Source organism: Colletes latitarsis, chromosome 11, assembly GCF_051014445.1.
Source record: "Colletes latitarsis isolate SP2378_abdomen chromosome 11, iyColLati1, whole genome shotgun sequence".
In the NCBI taxonomy this organism is placed as follows: domain Eukaryota; kingdom Metazoa; phylum Arthropoda; class Insecta; order Hymenoptera; family Colletidae; genus Colletes; species Colletes latitarsis.
The window spans coordinates 31,081,766-31,101,828 of record NC_135144.1 but is presented as its reverse complement, the minus strand read 5'-3'; the positions used below and the strand labels follow the sequence as shown (position 1 = coordinate 31,101,828).

Below are 20,063 nucleotides of genomic sequence, written 5' to 3'. Positions count from 1 at the left end.
AACTCTTGGATTTTCATCGGCTTAATTAAAGTCTGTACAATTCTTACTTTGTATAATTATAATACGTTATATCTCTGTGTTATTATACTCATGATAGAACTTTCGTTAATCGTAATTATAATCTTGCGATAATAGTGAGAGCGATAATCATATTTAAGAAAAAATAATGATTAACAGTAATAAAATCATTATTAGCGATCGTTTACATCTTAATATCAGAGAGATCTACATAAGACAGTGGTAGATTAATATCACAATAAGACTAATCAGGCCTCGTGAAACTGGGGTACGCTTTGTATTTTTTTTTTTTTCTTTTTCGAGCCGTACCATCCAGTTGCCTTTACGTTTCATTATTAATCACGACCCTGTTGTTTGCTACGGGGTTTCGGAGACGACTCAGGTTCTCCATCGACGTAACCGCAAAATTCGATGCTGGTTGATGGGATTTGTGTCGCGCGGGAATCGTTGTTAAAAACACATTCACCCTTTTCGCTAACCTACTCGTACATTTTTTCTATAGTGATCGTAGATTTGCGAATCGGACACACGTTTGCGTCGTTTGCGCTCACGGATCGTCCGAGTTACCTCTGAGACGATCTGCGCGCTTCTACGCTTTCTAAATCCACGGCGAATGGTTCTTTCTTCTCGATACCGATTCGCAAAGCGCATTTAGCTAAGTAAATTCTCACTATTACTCGGAGGACAAGGGTCGAATGTCGGGGGAACGAAACACTCTACGTTACTTTCGATCGACTACGATTGGTGCATACACGTCGTTACCATTACCTGAGTGACATATATCGGGGAACGGCGCGTCGCGTCGTCTTCTGTTCGTCGGCTAACGAACGAGCGAAACGATCGTGTGGCGTTTCCGCAAAGACGCTCGCGCTTCCCGTTCGTCAAATCATTTTGGCCTTATGGCTCGATGCATGCCAAGACTAGCAACATTTTGTTTTTTTCTTTTTGTGTGTGTGTATGTGTGTGTGGGTGTGTGTCTTTTTCTTTTGCCTAGCCTTTTGACGTCGTCGAAAACGATCGGGCCGATCAAGCCAGCCAATTCTACATGTCTCGATTGTTGCATATCCTGCATACACGAGTGTGTTCGCTCACTCTAAGCGCGGATCGGACACGCACGCTACCGCACGAACGGTGCAACAGTGCATTATGAATGGATTCGTCGACGAATCGCGATTAGAATCATTCCGTACCGGGGCTAAATTGGTCTTAGGCTCACGGACGACCGTGTTATTGCTTTATTGTCGTGACCAAATCAACCGTCGTGTTCAAACCTGTTTTACGACTTGTTCCTTCCGATCGAATTGTTTCTTCTCTCGAACAAGAGAGACACACCGATATCGAGGGGCATTGAGGGAGGGGGGGCAGAGTTTCAGGGACCGAAGGGTATTTTTTATCGGGTGTCCCGGTTGTACGCGCGAGAGCGAGTTCGATCGCGACACGGTACGGCGCGATAACATCTAGAAGTGGCTAGCGCAGACCCGACTTCACAATATTGGCGGTAAAAACGTACCGGAATCGTCGAGATTCGGGTCCAGGCTCGCGACTATATCGCCAGTCGAGGCGTGTCTCGCGGTGGTGGTTTGCACGCTACTCGAAATAGCATGACTGCTCGCGCTACCGTTCAGCTTGCTCTTCACCACGAGGCCGGAGTTGTCGGCCCTACTGATCCTCTGCGGGCACCTACGGCTTCTGTGCATAGTGCGCATCGGGTACGGGGGATCCTCGACAGTGATGGCTCGTTGTCGCGTCGCGCTAACCGCCACGCTCACCGTCTGCGCGTGCGTAGGCTGCGACGAGGTCTCGACGGTCGTCGTGTTCGTGTTTGTATTCGTGTTCGCGTTCGAGTTCGCGTTCGAGTTCACCGTCGTCGACGAGGCCACCGTCGCGTAAGAGGGACTCACGTGAGAGGAAGATGTGTTCAGCCATTCGTGACGCCTCGCCTCGTCGGGGGTCATGCGCTCCTTTGGATCCCACCTGCCGGAAACAAATGTACAGTTCGATTATATTTGATTTCGGTGTTAATCGATCAAATTTCTTTTCGAAATTCGACAGTAAGAAATTCAATTTTGCAAAAACACGTAATAAAATATAAGGAAAAAGAATTAGCGTTACGTCCAAATATAAAGAATGGATGAAATTCGTTAAGTCCAACGTTCGAGAGACTAGTCCTGATTAGGAGGTGATTGAACGCGAATGCAGTAAGCAATACTGATGTTTCTTGGGCTAATTATCATTCCTCGCGTATACCTCAAAGCTATACGAGGTGTACGCTGAAAACTTACTCGAGGCATCTACTGACAAAGTCCACGAAAAGTTTGTCGGTGCAGCGTAGAGCTATCCCAAGGCTCTTGCTACCAACCCATCGTTGCTTGCCTTTGCTATTTGTCACGCATCGAGGACCTCCCTTCGGATCTGAAACGATATTTTTCCAGGGAACTATTCGACTGTACTATCAATATTTTTTAAGAATTTTTGCTATCATAAAAGTATTCTAAAACTGATCAATAACGAAATGCACGAATAGCTAATAAAAGGTTAAATGTAGTTTTATTTTTGGTAAACATGTTTTGATTGTTATTTATATTAGTATTTAATTTTAATGCTATTACACGAGACTCCCTCTTTAAAGAATTTCTATGGTGTGGGGTAAGTCTATTTTGACATTATTGGGATCTTACCGAAGTAAAGTCTGCGACGAGACGCATGATTCATAATGTGTTCTGGCGGCAGACCGAGAACTTCCATGATGCAGGCAAGCTGTTCGATTTCATCCTCGCCCGGGAACAATGGACAACCCGTGTAGAGTTCGGCAAGAATGCAACCCAAACTCCACATATCGATCGGCGTACCATATGGAAGACCCAGAAGTACTTCTGGACTTCGGTAAAACCTGGACTGAAGGTATGTATATACACGTTGGTGGCTGTAGCACGAGGATCCGAAGTCTATGACCTTAATCGAGCTGCTTCCCCGTTGTTTCAGTAGCACATTTTCCTGTAACGAAACGCAGCAAAGATCAGAAAACGATATTAACCGAACTGCTTATTAACTAATCCCTATTGGAACTACTAAGGCTCGAAGAACCCTGACGCTTTTACAATTGAATTTAAAATCGTTTCAAAGAAATCGTAAAATAATGAATGTTCATTGAACTAATGTCCAAGTATAATATAATATCTAAAGAAAGAAGTATACGTTTGCATACTTACGGGCTTCAAATCGCAGTGGATAATGTTTTCTCGATACAACAGTCTCAAGCAGCTGATCAACGAATTAGCGAATCGTCGTATCAAGCTCAAACTAAATCCCTGGTAGTTGTTCTTTTTGATTAGCTCGTATAAATTCAAACTGCAAAAGTAAATAACGACGAGCGCTTAAGAAAAAAGGCCATTCCGAAAGGGCTGGAGCAGGGAACAAAGTATAATCGCGTACCTCATTAACTCGAAAGTGATGCACAAGTGGTTCCTGAAGTAGAAGTATTCTAGCATGTGTATCACATTGTGGGACGCGTTCGCGTCCAAGTCTTTCTTCCTGAGGTGGTCCAAGATTTTCACCTCGATGAGCGCTTGGTGATGGAATCTCTTTTTGTTTCTGCAAGGACGAGAGAATACGTCATTTGAATGAAGGAACAAAGCATAGGCAGCCAGCGGATACGCCGACGATGGAAATGCAGGAAGGGATGGCGACAAAGCGTCTATAATTGAACGTCCATAATGTAATTGAAAGTGATTCACGTTTATGACTGTGTCCCAGCCACGTTTGCTCACCTGATGATCTTGATGGCGATGTACTGTTTCGTCTTGTGATCCAACGCTCTGATTACCTGCCCGAAGCTTCCTTTTCCTATTACCTCCAGTATCTCGTATCTGAACAAACGGATAAGCAAATTTTCCAATTACAAATCGTAAGATACACGATTTTATAACGAAAACAACGTTCGCAGAACATTTTTCATTTTCACGCTTCTATGAAAATGCAATATTTTCGTTCATCGGCAAAAATAACATCCTTTCGTTTAGTGCAATAAACTCTTTGGAGAAAGCAAACTTTTTCCCCCAATTTATCTCGTTTATACGTGGCTTTCTTCGGTCTATACGACTATTACAGCCGCGATTTTTCAGTGTTCTACGTACTGTTCCACCAGCACTTAGTCTCCCACCATTTTCATTGGAAATCTCTCAAGCTAGTTACGAAATACTGGAAAACGGATTTTCTTTAATTTTTCAGATATTTTTTAAAATGTTTCAAGCAATGAGAAATTTGACAGAAACGTAATTTTCAATTTTTGGCCATTGATACTCCCCCCCCCCCCCTTCTCAGTCGAGATACCGAGTTATCGAATTTGTTTTAGGGGCACTTTTGACTCCCTTATTCGGCTAGACCCTTTATAAAATTAGCCACTCCGCGGCAGATCGAAGAGGTTAAAACAGTTTCTAGAGAATCGAGAATAAAAGGAAAACGCACCTGTACGAGATATGATCGTGGAGGACCTTGTTGTAATTACCGTTTTCGTCATCGTAGCCACCGTTTTGGGACGCACCCTCCTCACCGTGAATTTTATTGGACATCAGGCCCAGATACCAAATCTCCGAATACTTCTCGATTTCCGCGCGCTCGAACTCGGTGAACCTCGAACCGTAATACTTGATTGCTTCTTGAGGTGTCATCGGCAATCTCACGGCTATATTTTTCCCCCCGAAAAAACAAAACGCATTAATGCACACACGAAACATCGATCAATCAGACATCGATGCAAGAATTTCTTTCACCCGAACTTGGATCGAAATGAAATTATACGGATGCACTAAAGTATCTCTTGAATTTTCAAAACAGTATTAGGAAATTTCTGTTCGAGCTTTAAGAAACGAAAAAGAGGCAGCACTTTTAATTCAATGTTTCGAATATCGTTTCGCACATTTTTCAATTACTGTCGTGAAAATGCAAGGATTTTTAAAACAATTTATGCCATAATTGCGCGATACGATCATTTTTATTGGAACGTTATTAAGTTTTCTATTATTCCTTTTGTCCTTTCCAGAACCGTGTAACATTTGTTCGCGTAGTTAATTTTGTCGATCGAATGTTTTCGTACTCGCTGGAATAACAGAATTTATATCGTGCCGAGTATGTACTCGTTTTTAAACGCCCCGTAGCTCTGAAATAACATTTCGAGTTTAGGCAAATACGAACTCACACGTACGATACACTTCGTGAGGTGTGGCGTTAATAGAAGGCTCGTGTATCGGCATATTATGGATGTTATTAGTCGTTGAATTGTTCGTGTTGTTGTTGTCCGATTTGTCCACTCGTGTCGGTTTGGGATGAAAGAATGACAGTAATTTCTGAAACAAACAATTGTAGTTTTGTAGTTACATTTGTACATTTGTAAGTTTTGAGTTACAGAATTTATCGAATTGCACGTTCATAGATCCAGAGGATCAACCATTCGAGAGAGTCGCAGGACACTGTGTTTCATCAAAATTACAGGGTTCAAATTATTTATACGTTTTTCCCTAAGTGAATAAATAAATACCAAAAGTGCAGTAGGATGGCAATTATTGTTACCAATTAACATCGAAGATCTTATCGTACGGACTACTTTCGCCGGAATAATGGCCGACTATTTACCGACAACGTTCGAGAGCCACGAGTTTCCCAACGCAAACAAGTTTTTCCACGCGTGGCGTGTTCGCAACTTTCAAATTTATTTATCCACAGCGCACAAAGAAAGTCGCGTTTTCGTCGTCAGTATTTTACAATCGCCGAGTTTCTCGACAGTAAAGTGGGCAACGGGGTGGCAGGCAGCAATAAATTTCACGGTGGACGTCGACGACAACGAGAATCACACCGGTGATTACGTTCTGCCCAGAGCTCGTGATCGTGCTGCACCATTCGCGTATAAAAGTCCCCCGGGCAGTAATTATTCGACCGAATGCTTGAAAGAACATCGCGGAACGATCGTTATAATTTTCCAGAGCTTTGTTTCACCGCGCGTTGGTCTTCCGTTACGACGCGCAATTTTCTCATTATTATTTGCTTTCGGTGTCTCGATATTATTTCGTGATTCAAGACTTTATATTCCGTTCCGTAAATTGTGTCGTTCGAATTTATTCAAATACACTCGACGGAAACGCAAATCATCCGTAAAACCGAGATACCAGGACAGAGTATACTCGAAAAGGTTTAATCAAATTTACCTTTCAATTTATACCAATCCCCCATTTATTGCATGTTCATCGATGATCCTAACGTGTAACTTTGTCTAGAAGCGAATCTTTGTAGAAAAGTTAAGAACCGAAAACTTGATTTCGTTCGTTTGTCTACGAATTTAAAAAAAAAAAAAAAAAATCATCTACAGCTTTGTCTAGATTATATTTAGTAAAAAATTGGTAAATTTAAATCGTCGTTGTTGCAAGCTTCGTTCTTGTTACTTTGAAAGCGTTCAGAACGATCAACAACATTGTAGAATACCAAGAAACTCCGTTTTTTTAGGCGAGTATCTTCAAGAATGCATAGCGGCTTCTTCGCTCGCGAGGAATTAATTTTCGCAGGTTTCCGATGGCTTTTATCTCGTCCTAGCGCGATCGATCGCGTTTTACGAGCTCGTAACTTCGACGAAACAATCGACCCGATGCACGCGAGGCAAATCGTGAAATCCGCTCGCGGGTAAAAGTACGCGCGGAAAATTAATGGGACGTCGTAGGTCGTGTAACTCCGTAGAGAGAACAGAACGACGCCAAACGACTGCTGATTGTCATTCAAAACAGCGCACAAGCGACCGGTGACTGCCCTTGGCCATACGGAAAGACGACGCTACGCAAACGAAACGCTTTAATGTCTGAAAAAAAGAGACATAATTGTCCAGCCGTTTCTCTCCGTGTCGTTAAACTTGTCGGGTCTCTGTCGAGGGTCAATATCCAGACTAGCGACCGTTATCACAGGCAAGGTATACGAGTAGACAGCTAACACCTTATGAACTTTCGTGGTCCAATCCGACTGCCATACCGACCTAAAAATTCAGAGGTGATCGTTGGCGTCCTCTTCTCATGGATGGCGGTCAGTCGAGAAACTCACAGTGCGATAGGCAAACAAAACAGACTAGTTGTGTGTAAATGCATATGAGTTGACAAGTACGAATTATTCTTTTCAATAATTTTGTCGAATTATCAATAAATGAGAAACTCGGTGAATTAACAACAATCTCTAGTCGACAGGAACTAATTTTGTAACTTTTTTTTAAACAACTGGTTTAAGCGATGCAGGGCATATGACTTAGACACATTCTATCTTACAACGAAAATGTTAAGAAGTATTTCGCTACCTGTGATCCAGGTTAGAGAACTTACACGATCGATCTATCGTGGCAATCTATTTTTGATGTTATAATTGCATATTCGGGTCACTAATGGCACCGCAAGGCTCCATTAGATCGTTTAAACGTGTCGTAACGAGAACGTTGGTGTGCAGCGAAAAAATTTGTAATAAATTAATCGGAAGACCGAGTTTGCAATGCCTCTGATGAGTTTTATCGCAAAGAAATATTTAAATTATCCAAAAGATGACGCAAGATTAAAAAACAAAATGGCACGTATGTAGATCATCGATCGAGTAAATAAAATTAGCAATATTTGATATTCTTATAAAAAAAAAACGCGAACGGACTTATCACACGATCTAATATTTTGACCCAGTTACTAAACTCACCTTGCGTAGGTTGAGCGTAAAAGGGTAAAATCGTGGCACCTAAGAGCACCAGAGAAAATTATTTAAAGCTCGAAGAACAGAGCAGCAAGGGATCTTCTCAAGGGAACGCATCGAGGGTCAAACAATTTTTGGCTTGCCGTATCGGGCGTTGCGTGAATCTTGGCTTGTCGCGAGTCACGGGTTTTATTTATGCTTTCGAGCTGTTAGGACAGTGTCGCTTGGCAAAAGCTCCGCCATGGCACGGAGAAAAGAAAAAAGAAAAACGGAGGTCGAGAGGGACTCGCGAGTGCACGATTACAATTTATACCAATGGGCTGGTCGAGCGGAGGTTTCTCCGTCTCGGTTATACCACTCGTTTACTTTTTATAATATTTATGCCGATGCAGCGGAGCATGGTGTTATGCGATGGCTGGACGATAATAATTTTTCATTACAGGAGGTCGATCGAGCAACGGCCATTGCGAAATTCGAACTTCCAAGTGGTTTTCACGCTTTGAAGATACCGCTCGAAGGCGGAAAACGTCGCAAAGTGGTACACAAATCCCGAAAAAATATACAGCAAACGAATCGTCACGGATTTGGGAAAACCGAAGCTCGCAGAATTTAATTTACAGATTAAAATTAAATCCTCGAATTTGCTAATATTTTAATTTAACTGTCACCGTTGAGCCTCGGAGGCGATTTCGAAAGACGACGAAAAGGACATCGAGCACGAGGGAACGAGAAAAAAAGCATTGCTTTATATACAAATCGTCGCCGGTGTCCCAGCTCGTGTTTTTTAAACATCGGTTTTCACGCTTCGCTGGCTTTAAGGGGGATCCCTCCAGTTGAGAGAGATAAAAATGTTCAACTTCGCGTCTGGGTTCCAATTTAAGAATCATCGCCGTATTCGGAATCGTAGAAGAAAGCTTGCTATCGTTAATTTATTTATTTTTCGAGGAAAGGGTAAACAGTTATTTTGTCTCGATGAGCATTTTATCCATCTTCGGTAGAGATTCCTATTGGGTCCCCGATACGAATTGTAGTTCCATCGCGCGTAGAAGAGGAAACGAAGCACGGAGGAAGAAAGGATACGCTCGTAAAAGCGGATTTTTCCCAAGGACGACACACACAGCGTTCCAACTCGGCAATGCCGGTGTCCCGATCTTCGAGAGATAGGTACCTACATACAATAATTCCCTACGTCCGAGTTATGCATGCGGTTTACCTTGTGACATCTCTTGGCTGTGGCCACGCGCCTTTCTAATGCGATTCCTCGAGCGCGACTGCTCCTATCTATTGCTTTACGGGATGTCTGAAACCTAACTGGCAATTTTAATAAGAGGGGGTCACGACGTTTATGACTTTCTTTTTTCGCTGAATTTCCAACGACGATTACAAAAAATGTTTTTCCTAACCTCGATACATTGCAAAAAAGATTATAACCAAATTAAATCGTACTTTATTTAGGTTGTAACGTCCAAGACGCATTACGTATCTTTCGACCTAAACCGATTAGAACAATGCGACGACGCTTCCCGTACTCGCCACTAGGGGGCTACGCTCTTGTCGCTCTCATCTGGTGGACTCGTAAATAACTAATTTCAACAGGATAATATGTTAATATTACTTTGATCACAGTTTGATTCCAAACATCAACAAATTCCCAGCGAAGGCAGAATTTTAACGCGCCTAAACGAAACACGGAAATATTTGTAACGAAAGCAACACACGCCCAAGCCCCTAATCTTTCACGACCTAACCTCGAGTCTACGATAGAAAGCACTTCGCCGAGGAACCTTTCACGGTCCTAAATCGGATCGTGAACCGTCTCTGAAGAATACCCGACGGGACGGTCCGTTTGGTAAAACTCGTACGGCCAACTGCAGAAAATTATTCCAAGAATCGAATCGCACCGTTGCTCTCGGAAACGCAACTCGACACGCAATGTAACTTTCACCCTCGTGTAATCGCGAGCCCACGCGTCGCGAAACATTCTCCTTTCCATCGGGAGCATAAACAAATCGACGGTCAACGCGTTCCCATCGATCATTGCAATCCACTCATCCCCGGCGCACTACCGATTTTCCCTTCACCGTAAAACCGTGACCCAAGTGGAAAACGTTCGTCGTGTCCTGGACGCGTGTTACACGCGTGTACCTACGTGAATGCGTGGGTCTGGAGACACGTGGGCGTGTGCAAAGTATCTCGGAAGCACATTAGAAACGTCGAGCGAGCAAACAGGGGCTCATTAGCCTGCGTGCCGCCCACCGCCCAGGGTGGGATGACGCAGAGTAATTAGAAAAGTAACGCTAAAAAAGTGGAGACAGAAAAAGAACAACAAAGTCGCTTTTTTCAAAGTATCCCCGTAATTAAACATTTATTCGCTAATAATCGAACACGTAGGTAAAAGAAAAATAACATGGAATTTTTGCCTGTTATCTATACGACAGAAATTGTTATTTATAAGCGAAATAACGAATTAAAAATATGTACTATTTATATAGAATAGTTTATTAATAAAATAGCAACTGCACGGTATCAGGTCTCGTCGAGTCTCGGTCCCCTTACCCTGACCCGGACTGACCCGGCTCGTTCGTCGAGTAAAAGACAACTAAACTCGACTGTGCCAGTTTTCATGGCGCCTTCGTTGGCGGGGAATTACCGAAATGCTTCCCCAACACATTCCTAAAGGCAGCTGCTACGATCGAAACGTTGAATTAAAAACAAATTTCACTCGTACCAACCAGCAATAAAAACATTCACATTTTTTACAATCGTCGAGTAATTACTTATCGTTAGCAAATGAACGAAACGATTAGAAACATAACCTTTGACATGCAAACGAGTCTAATAGTTTTCGAAGCATGAAATATTCAACGTTTTTGCCAGGGCACTTAAAAAATTGGTCGTTGATGGTGTTTGTCGCGAAAATTTTAAAAAGGATTCTCGCGCAATCGAGTAAAAAAAGTTACGCTTCTGCTGTTGATCTAGCATTATGTCTTTACGACGATGATATTTGACGACGCGAGATCTTTCGTTAAAACAAATTTAAGAACCTGCAAAATGGCAAACTGTGCACATTCTGACGAGCGAGGGTAAAACAAGGGTTGTCCTCTGATCAAACTTTAGAACCGTACTTATATATAGTATTTTTTCTATTTATCAAATAAACAAAAATAGTAAAACTTGAAAATACAGTATATTCTTGACTCGCGTGATTAATTTATTCTAGAGCTTTCTGTGCAAGTCGTATTATATAAACATAATAGTAACGGGGAAAGAAAAATTATGCAACGAGTTAAGAATAACGAATTACCATTCTCGAGGTAAATGTGGATGGTGTCTTGTATTTTATGATTCTAAAATGTCTGCTCGCGAGTATCATTCTTAATTTCCAGGACAATCTGACATTCTGAAATTTTAAAATCCTTTCAGAATTCTTCGCGAGGTTGGGCTTGTTTCGTCGGACAACGACGCGTCGAGTCCCTCGACATGTGTTAATATAATTCCCTTGCTCAACCAGCTGGCGAATTAAAACTGCATTATTCATAGTTCGCTACCGCGTAACACTGACATAACAATGCTGCCTATAACTGTGCGTAATTGCCTGGCAAGACGACGCGTCTGACAATCTTCAACCTCAGGACCGTGGAACCCTAACGATTAATGCTAATCAATTTTCAGCGGTAGCCCTTTGTGCGACAGACAGCCTAATCGTGTCTCTGTGTGCGCAAACGCTCGACGAGTTACGAGGTTCATTGTTCGAACAGACAAAAAATGAACGAATCGAACCGTGGGTACTTTTGGTTCGATACAGATTCTTGTTTTGAACTAGCGTAGTGACGCGACTGCTTTTCTTCGAGAACAAAAGGCTAAAATGTTAACTAATTTGTCCTGAAAATGATGGGCAAATCGTGAAAAAAAAAAAATAGACAAAGCGAGTCTACGCGCTGCAAAACAGAATAAGAACACTAACGTCTATACATTTCGAGCTGCATTTGCGAATTGTTCGCAACTATAGTGATCGAGAGAAAGAAAAATTATGTTCGATAAAATTGTTTTGAGTCAACGCAAGGGATGCTTCTAAATTTTGGCTATGTTATTTCGAATACAAAGTAATTTTCTTCTTTCCTGGAGACTGTAGAAAATTTCATAATGTAAAATATAGTTACGCGACAAGCGTTCAAACTGAATTATTTTTCATTTAAAAAATTTGTAAACGTTATTAAAAGCGTCGATGGAAAAAAGTTGCAGTTTCTTTTTTCAAATTGTAGCCCGAGAAATGGAAGTATTTGATTATTAGGGTTCATTTATACCTGCCACCAGTGGCAGTTATCGTGTTAATTCGAAAGCAATGCACCTGGCGAACAGAGGATCGTCGATATCAACTGTAACGCTATTATTGACCTAGTTGCTAAACCTATGAAAGTCGACGAAAGTGGTATCGGTTTGATCACGATGACTCTCGCAACAATCGAAAGTCACGGACTGCATTCGCGTTCCTCCAGCGCACATCTTGAACGGAAATCGACTTGACATTGAACGACAACGATGGCGTGTTACAATGAATACTTTTAACGCGTCACTGGCTCTGAAGAAATACTTATTTGTTTGTCTATGGGGCTACAGAAATTATTAGGAATGTTACTAATCCGTTGTTTAACCGTTCGATCGAATAAACGTCACGGATAATTGTTGCGCGTTGATTTCATTTGCTATCTATTATTCGAATAAAAATTTTGTCTATTTGCGTGACGGAAATAACGCCGAGGTTCGAGCCAACAGTTTCAGGAAGCGGTAAAGATAACACGTTGTGACACGTTCGAAGAGAAAAATTGTGACACTTGGAAAGAGAATTCGCTGTATAGTCGAAAGCTGTGTCGTTTACTCGTAAGTTGAGAAAAACGGGGTATAGAATTTTCACTGTACGAATCAGTAATGCGCTCCGAACCCGCGGCTGAGTTTCATAATTACGCGATGCTAATGAAATCGGACGAGAGAAACACGCGAACATGGAATTGCAGCAAGCCTAAGCCCGTTATTACGGCGCGTCGTCGAGAAGAACGGTTGGGAATTGGTGCACAGGTGTATTTATGGCAAAGGATAATACACCGTTCTCCGTGCACTGGTTGCAACAAAGGGTAAATGCAAAACGACTTCATTTGCAATACGTAACATTAGAGTCATGCGCATGAAATGGCTAATTTTGCAAACGTACAAACCCACATTCGTAATCTAACTAAAAACTCCATGATAGTGTTCGTCTATCGATTCCAAGTTTCAAAGAATATGTATGTTCTTTTTTGATTGTATACCATCAGTTTCCGAATACCCTGTATTCGGCCACCCCTGAGAAAAATTTTAATAGAGGATTCTAGAGGCCAAAATAAGACGAAAATCAAGAATACCAATTTCTTGATGGAGGCTTCGTTAAAAAGTTATTAACAATTAAATTCAAAAATTTAAATTCGTTCTGAAAAAATTATTTTCGGTTGCGGGGGTCAATTACAATCATTTTTGGTGAATAGACATACCCCCGAAATCCTACCCACTTTCTAGAAAAAAATTCGAGAAGGTGTGGAATTTTTCGACGAAATTAAAATATTTCAAATCGTTCCGAAAAAATTATTTTCGGTTGCGGGGGTCAATTACAATCATTTTTTGTCATTACACATACCCCCGAAATGTTGCGCATTTTCGAGAAAAAAATTCGGTACGGTTAGAACTTTAAACGTTAATAACTGTTTAACGAAGCCGTCATCAAGAAATTGGTATTCTTGATTTTCGTGTTATTTTGGCCTCTAGAATCCCGTATTAAAATTTTTCCCAGGTGTGGCTGAACACCCTGTATAATTATAAATAGGGTAACAAGATCTATCAGTTGTGAAAATCTTGATAAAATCGGAGGCGCGAAGGTCTGCGATTCTGATTGTGTCATGGCGCAATGGACGAGAAATGCGTGAAAATTTTGACGCGGGTAACGAAGGAACGCGTTCGACTATCCGTAGTTGATCGCGTCGTATCTTGAATCTTCCATTGTTAGAGCATTTTGCCGTCGTTAGATCCGGCACCGATCACGAAACTCTCGCACGCGTACCAAGTATATGTATAACAAACTGTTAGCTCTCGAGCGAGCCGGATTTTCTGTAAAAGGCTCCATTTGATTACATAGTAATCGACTTCGGGGCCGGAACCGGGAACGATTTTGCCGGTGTGCGCGCAAACGGCCTTACTCTTGCTCGTTCCGTTTGCCAACGTTCCGACAAATTATGCGGATTGCTCAACGCTCGAACGACGCAACAGAACGGTTTTCCTGCGTCCGAGACGAGAACGAAGCACAGTGCCCGTGAATAGGCGCGCCCGAAGGATTCGAGACGAAAATAGTGACGCGCGTTAAATATTTAACAGCAACGATGCAAAAACAGAACCTGGCGTGCGTCAAACGACGATCGTCCTTTATAATATGCTTGGTGCAAGCCGACGGCGCGGCGGGCACTTCGCCTCGACAGTTATTTACAAACAGTAGCTATATTGGTTATGAAAAGAATTCTCATTGAAAATTTTCACTATAAACGAAAACTATAAAGTTTATTTAGACAATATTTCCGTAGGTCGTCGAACAAATTTACCAAGAGCAAAAACGAACTTTTAAAAAAAATCGACAGAGGGAAGGTGCCTAAATTTTGTCGGCGATATTAAAATATTTCAAATCATTCTGGAAAAATTATTTTCAGTTGCGGGACTCAATTACAATAATTTTTGGTGAATACACGTACCCCCGAAATCCTACTAAGTTTCGAGAAAAAAATTCCCCATTGGTAATGGGATCTGGAGACCCCATAAAAATGGTCCGATAAAATATATTGGATGAAAGGTCTACTGGTATATAAGTCGTCTGTGATATTTCGTTATTTAAAACGGTCGCTCGGCTCGGGATCGATCAAAACCGACCGTTACATTTATGGATGAGAGCTACGATTTCTAGGGAAACAACAATGTCGAGGGTACTCCTGGTCGACAAAAGAGATTCCTATTATTTTCCCACGAAGCACCGGGTGTCTCGAACGAAACCTGGTAGAAAATACGCAGCTCGGCCAGCTTCTTTCTCCGTTCGGGCAGCGTGGCAGGACTAACCTACGTTTCGAATAATAAACTGGTTTCGGAGTTCCGGTTTTCCGTCTTTCTTCGTCCCGGTATCAAACAACCGGGGATCGCGCGGACCTTAATAAGGCAACGAAACCTTTATGCTCATACATGGCAAGACTAGACGACAGAGTGCGTCTTTTTCTATCTGTTACCACAGCGCATACCGACGTGTACGAGCATCCTCCTTGATCGATCGAGAACCTGCTCGACGACGGCAATCAGCGCGCGCCATATACAGGGGCGTCAATAAATATCGGGGACATTTTTTTCGGCGTCGACTTCCTCGGTTAAAACAGTGCATCGATACAGTAGGTCAGAGCAATATTCCAACGATCGGAATCGAACATTTTAACCAACGTTCACGTTCGACCGAAGATTTCAAAATATATATTTTTAGAAATTCATTATTAATTTATTATTTCCATGCACAAAGGACGACGGTAAATTCGAAATATTGTATTTCATGCGCGGCCAAGTGTTACACTTTCGCCGTTACGAGCAAGTAACCGCCGCCGGTCGTCCCAACAAAAGTCCATTGTTACCCGTAGTTTTCATTCAAATTGTAATACTTTCGCGTCTAAAAGCGTCGATTTTATGAAAACGTGCATGACCAGTCGACGCATTAAGATTCCGTTACACGGTTCCCGCGCATCGGTTCTAACGAAAACCCTCTCCCACGTCGCGATACTTGTAGAAACCGTAGAGCCCGACCGAAGACAATGGAAACTGAAAAGACAATCGAACGTCAAGCCCATGGAAGCCTTTCATTGCCCAACATACAGCTTCTGCGTATTGAAATTCAATCGTGCTGCCGCATCTCGAATGCCTTTATCGTCCGCGTTCGTAGGCCGCGGCGGCACAATTTCCGTTTCGTCGACGGGAATTCGAATTCCCGAGTTTCCCGCTCGTTCCTACGATCCGCCGAGGACGCACAAATGACCGGAGAGAGCAATTATTTCGTCACCTCCGATATGTCAAAGAGCCTCTCGCTCGTTTCGCGGTGCACGAAAATTACTCCCAGTTTTCACGGTACGCCCCTGAGTCAGCGATCGAAACACGGTTCCAACCATCCATCGATCGTCGATTGATCAACCTTATCGTGGGAATGGATCTTTTAATTGCTTCGCCCACTGCTGCGGATCTCGTTAAAGATTCTTCGGGTATTTTTTTTTCTCGCGAAGCGTAAAATACACTCGGGTCGAAACGTTGATTCCACTGGCGGAATGAAAAATCACGGGTAAAATTTTTATCCAAATAAAACAGCGACGACGTCGTTACGGAACTTCCGCAGTATTATTCTTGGTAATTCTGCAGTTTAGTGACTTTGTTCTAAATGTTGTTTTTTTTACGTAAGACTTGAAATCTTAAGAAACTACTTTTGAGTAGACATAGAGGAGTAGATTCTGAACAGCTTTTGTTTCAACAATAATTCCCGTTCGGCCTTAATTTTCGAAATATTTGCAGAAATAGTTGATACTACATATTCACTCCACCTATACATATATGTGACGAAGGCGCGTTGCATCTGCAAGGGATTATCGAGCGTCTTCTGTTTACATCGAGGAGGTGACCGGCAGGCGAGCTGTATATCTATGTAACGGGTGGACAAAGGGATTTAATTTAACCAATTTCAATAATATACCAGCCCAGACCTAACTCGCATATGTATACTTAGTGTCGCACTCGTTCCAGGCTGCAAGCTGCTCTCTTCTCGGCGACAAAATAAAAAACAGCTAGACCTAACTTGATCGCTAAAACTAATTGTCGAAATATTGATTAAATGAACTAATTAGTTTTATATTTTATAGCGACACCGAGCATATATGAATTCAGTCTGGGCTATAATATCATTGAAATTGTTTAAATTAAATGTTTTAGTCCACCCGCTACATATACAGCTCGCCTGTCGGTCACCTCCTCGATGTAAACAGAAGGCGCTCGACGATTCCTTGCAGCACAACGCGTCTTCGACACACTTACAGGCGGAGTGAATGTGGCAGTACGAACAAAAAAGTCACCAAAGTGTAGAATTACATTCTCTGTTTCTAAGAAAAACGTCTGCCGTTTCAGGATTAAATATTCTCGGTTGATCGTCGATTTGGTAACTGGCTTAGACGAATTATATCAGTCAGTCAAACGGAGAAACGTGAACTCGAATCTCCAAGTGTTTGTTATTCAAGGATTCCACGAGGGGAACAATAAACGACATAAATTTGTAAAAATAAGCTGTTGGAAGCAATCGAATAGGACGTCGCGGTGGAAAAGTCACGAGTAGGTTTGTTCCAGACGCGCGAACCGTGCACACGTGTTACAACGGGGTTCCGTGTGTCGCATCGTGTTGAGATATGTATACGTATAACTGGCGAACGAACGCTGGAACGCAAGAAGCGCATCGAATGCGCCGAATCTCGGGACTTTCTCTCTTCTCAGCGTGTCTGGAGATCCTCGCGGTCAGACGCGAACGCAATTCTCGACGTTGGAGGAACGTTGCTTGTACTCGCGATTAAACAGGCGGGAAGAATTTGGAACTCGTCCAAAAATGCTCGCGGCGAAGACAATGGGGATCGCGCGTCCACAGAAAGTGTAAACGGAAGGCAGATGGGCCGCTACAGCTTTATTTTCTTGCCTTCGTTTGGGCGTGTCTCTAAGACTCGGAAATAGAAAAATGTCCAAGGAACGATATCGCGATCAAAAAAATGCTAGCAATGTCTACGTACTTTGTACGAGTCTTTACCGAGATGTAAATTCATTGTATAAATAGTTTTTTCTTTCTTTTTTTTTTAATTAACTAGACCAACATCTTTTCTCACACTCGTGACTGTATTTACATTGATTTCAAAATTATAGAATTGTACAATTATTTAACGAATTATATAGTCCTGATGCAAGAGCGGCGAACGATGTGACCGACAGAAACAATATTATCTTCCTTCCTCGTCTCGTCGGAGGGATCGAACTCGAGAGTCTCAAAGTTCTCAGGACCGTTCCTCTCAGATTGTTGGTTATTTCGGTCAAGATGTTGTTTCAGATTTTCTCTTAATTCGTCGAAACGTATCGATCAAAAATTTCAGTTATCTCTGAGGTCTTTGCTCAGTTTCAGTCAGAAATTCTCTCGTTTCTCATTTCGTTCATAAGTTATCGAGAGACACGCAACCGGTCGAGAATTGCGATCACTTGTTCGCGACTCCCTAGTTAGGTTAGAGTATCGAAACGCTGACTTTTCAATTTTTGTGAAAAATATAGAGCCCCAAAAGCCTGAGTTGCCTTGACATACAAAGAGACGTTCACTCTGGAAGCCGGAAAACGTTAATCGTGCTGTCTCGTGAACGATAAGTTGTTTTGCAACCACGTACCTGCATGTTGATGCAAGGCGTGTTTATGTTGCTATTATCCAGCCGGTAGAATAACAATGTTCGACGCGACGAAATTTCGGACAGAAAGGACCACGAAGCTGATCGTCGAAATGTAAAGTATTCTGCATCTTCTACTGTCTTCTGCACTTCCTGTTACCTACAGAGACGTTTCAGGACGTGAATCGCGATTTAATGCAAAGCTACTTTTTTTGCAACGATTACCATGTCGTGTAGTATTCTCGTTTTGTCTTCTAATGATTACACGACGGATTTAAAGCAACAAATGCTCGGAAAATTATTAATTATTAAATTTAAATTTTGATTTCGTTAGTTTGATGAAAATTCCTTTGTACAGCTTTGTACAATTATTCCGTATAAACCCAACTGCACTTGACGTTTCCACGAATCTTCCGATTCCACGTGCACACGGAATTCGATGATTTCGAGTTGAAATAGACAATAAAATTAACAAACGAGCAGAACTTTTATTCCGGGCTCGATGATATTCTTCTCTGGATCCTAATTTTTTATCAAAAGGTTCGATGCGAAACGTGATCGTTGTAATGCATATAGACAGAATTTAATAAGAAAAATAACTGTCTCGTAGCGGGACGAGAACGATTATTTCGCGTCGATGTACGCGAATCTGAACGTATCATCGAAACTTGTACGATGTTTCCATCCGAATAAAGTTAAATAGGTATCTCGTCGTAACGGACAGGGCGCAAACAAGTATTTCGTATGCACCGGGTGCGTATGGAAATGCACATTGTTCGCCGTGTAAACGCGTGAACGAGCCGGCGGAAGTCACGTGAGAGGCTCGTACAGCCCACCGGAAACCAAGTCAATACGAACGTCGGATAAGTCCCTGTTATTACATAAGAAAACGAAACATCGTTCGATCGAGTATCCAGCTTATCTGCTTCGACGATCGGGAATCGACGAATCATCGGAATGGTTCTATTAACCCTGTGAACTCGCGGTACGTTAACGGGACACGCGTGACCCCGGCAACCACGTTTCTGATCTAGGTGGAGCGAAATTAATACACGACTGACTGGCTGTGGTCCAGCAGTGTTCTTCGATCGCTCGGAGGTAGTCGCACGCTACTGCGCAGAAGGGTTGGCGCAGTCACGTGGCTCTGTCGTTCAAGGTCCGTGCGAAAAGTCTTAAGGATAGGCGCATACTATCGACTTTCCGCCGACTAAACAGTTTTTGGTCGACGTTCCAAAAGGCACTGCAGCACCCTATACGGGATCGCGAATCAATTATAAATTCAAACGCTTCTTCTGGAATGGGACTGCTACAATATAGAAAATTCACAGATTAGAGAAGGGCAAAACAGGATGTTCGGCCACCCTTGGGAAAAATTTTAATGGGAAATTCTAGAGGGCAAAATAAGACGAAAATCAAGAATACCAATTTGTTGATGGAGGCTTCGTTAAACAGTTATTAACATTTAAAGTTAAAGTGTGCAGGCTACCGCGCGTACGCAGCTGATCGCAGATTGCCGTTCTACAGGCGGAACTTTAAACGTTAAAAACTTTTTAAGAAAGCCTCGATCAAGAAATTGGTATTCTTGATTTTCGTGTTATTTTAGCTTCTAAAATCTCTCGTTAAAATTTTTCCCAGATGTTTTGCTTCGCGGTCCATAAAACTCAACGACGATGTTTACGTACGAAAGTCTTAATAACAACACGACGCGAAAAATATAATTTTCTAAGGGGTTTCGGGCGTATCGATGATATCGGTACCGCTACGGAGAGCAGCAGTTCTTTAATTAGCGGAGTGGCTGACTGCTGAACCACTTGACCCGCTGCACGTGAACGAGAATCGATGTTATTTAGTCGAGGACTCGCG

General features: G+C 42.3%; 1 protein-coding gene across 5 annotated transcripts in view; it reads right to left on the bottom strand.

Moving 5' to 3' along the window:
- Positions 1-1,002: 1,002 nt before the first annotated feature.
- Positions 1,003-20,063, bottom strand: part of LOC143348384 (uncharacterized) — a 117,891-nt gene continuing 98,830 nt past the window's right edge. For 3 of the 5 annotated variants that reach the window (XM_076778527.1, XM_076778529.1, XM_076778531.1), the window contains 8 exons: positions 5,213-5,360; positions 4,483-4,699; positions 3,786-3,884; positions 3,451-3,609; positions 3,228-3,366; positions 2,697-3,012; positions 2,301-2,430; positions 1,003-1,992 (listed from right to left, as the gene is read on the bottom strand). In XM_076778527.1, the coding sequence (XP_076634642.1) occupies positions 1,503-1,992; positions 2,301-2,430; positions 2,697-3,012; positions 3,228-3,366; positions 3,451-3,609; positions 3,786-3,884; positions 4,483-4,699; positions 5,213-5,360 (1,698 nt within the window). In that variant the 3' untranslated portion in view covers positions 1,003-1,502. The remainder of the gene's footprint in view (positions 1,993-2,300; positions 2,431-2,696; positions 3,013-3,227; positions 3,367-3,450; positions 3,610-3,785; positions 3,885-4,482; positions 4,700-5,212; positions 5,361-20,063) is intronic. The other 2 variants (XM_076778530.1, XM_076778532.1) reach the window with 1 other exon arrangement.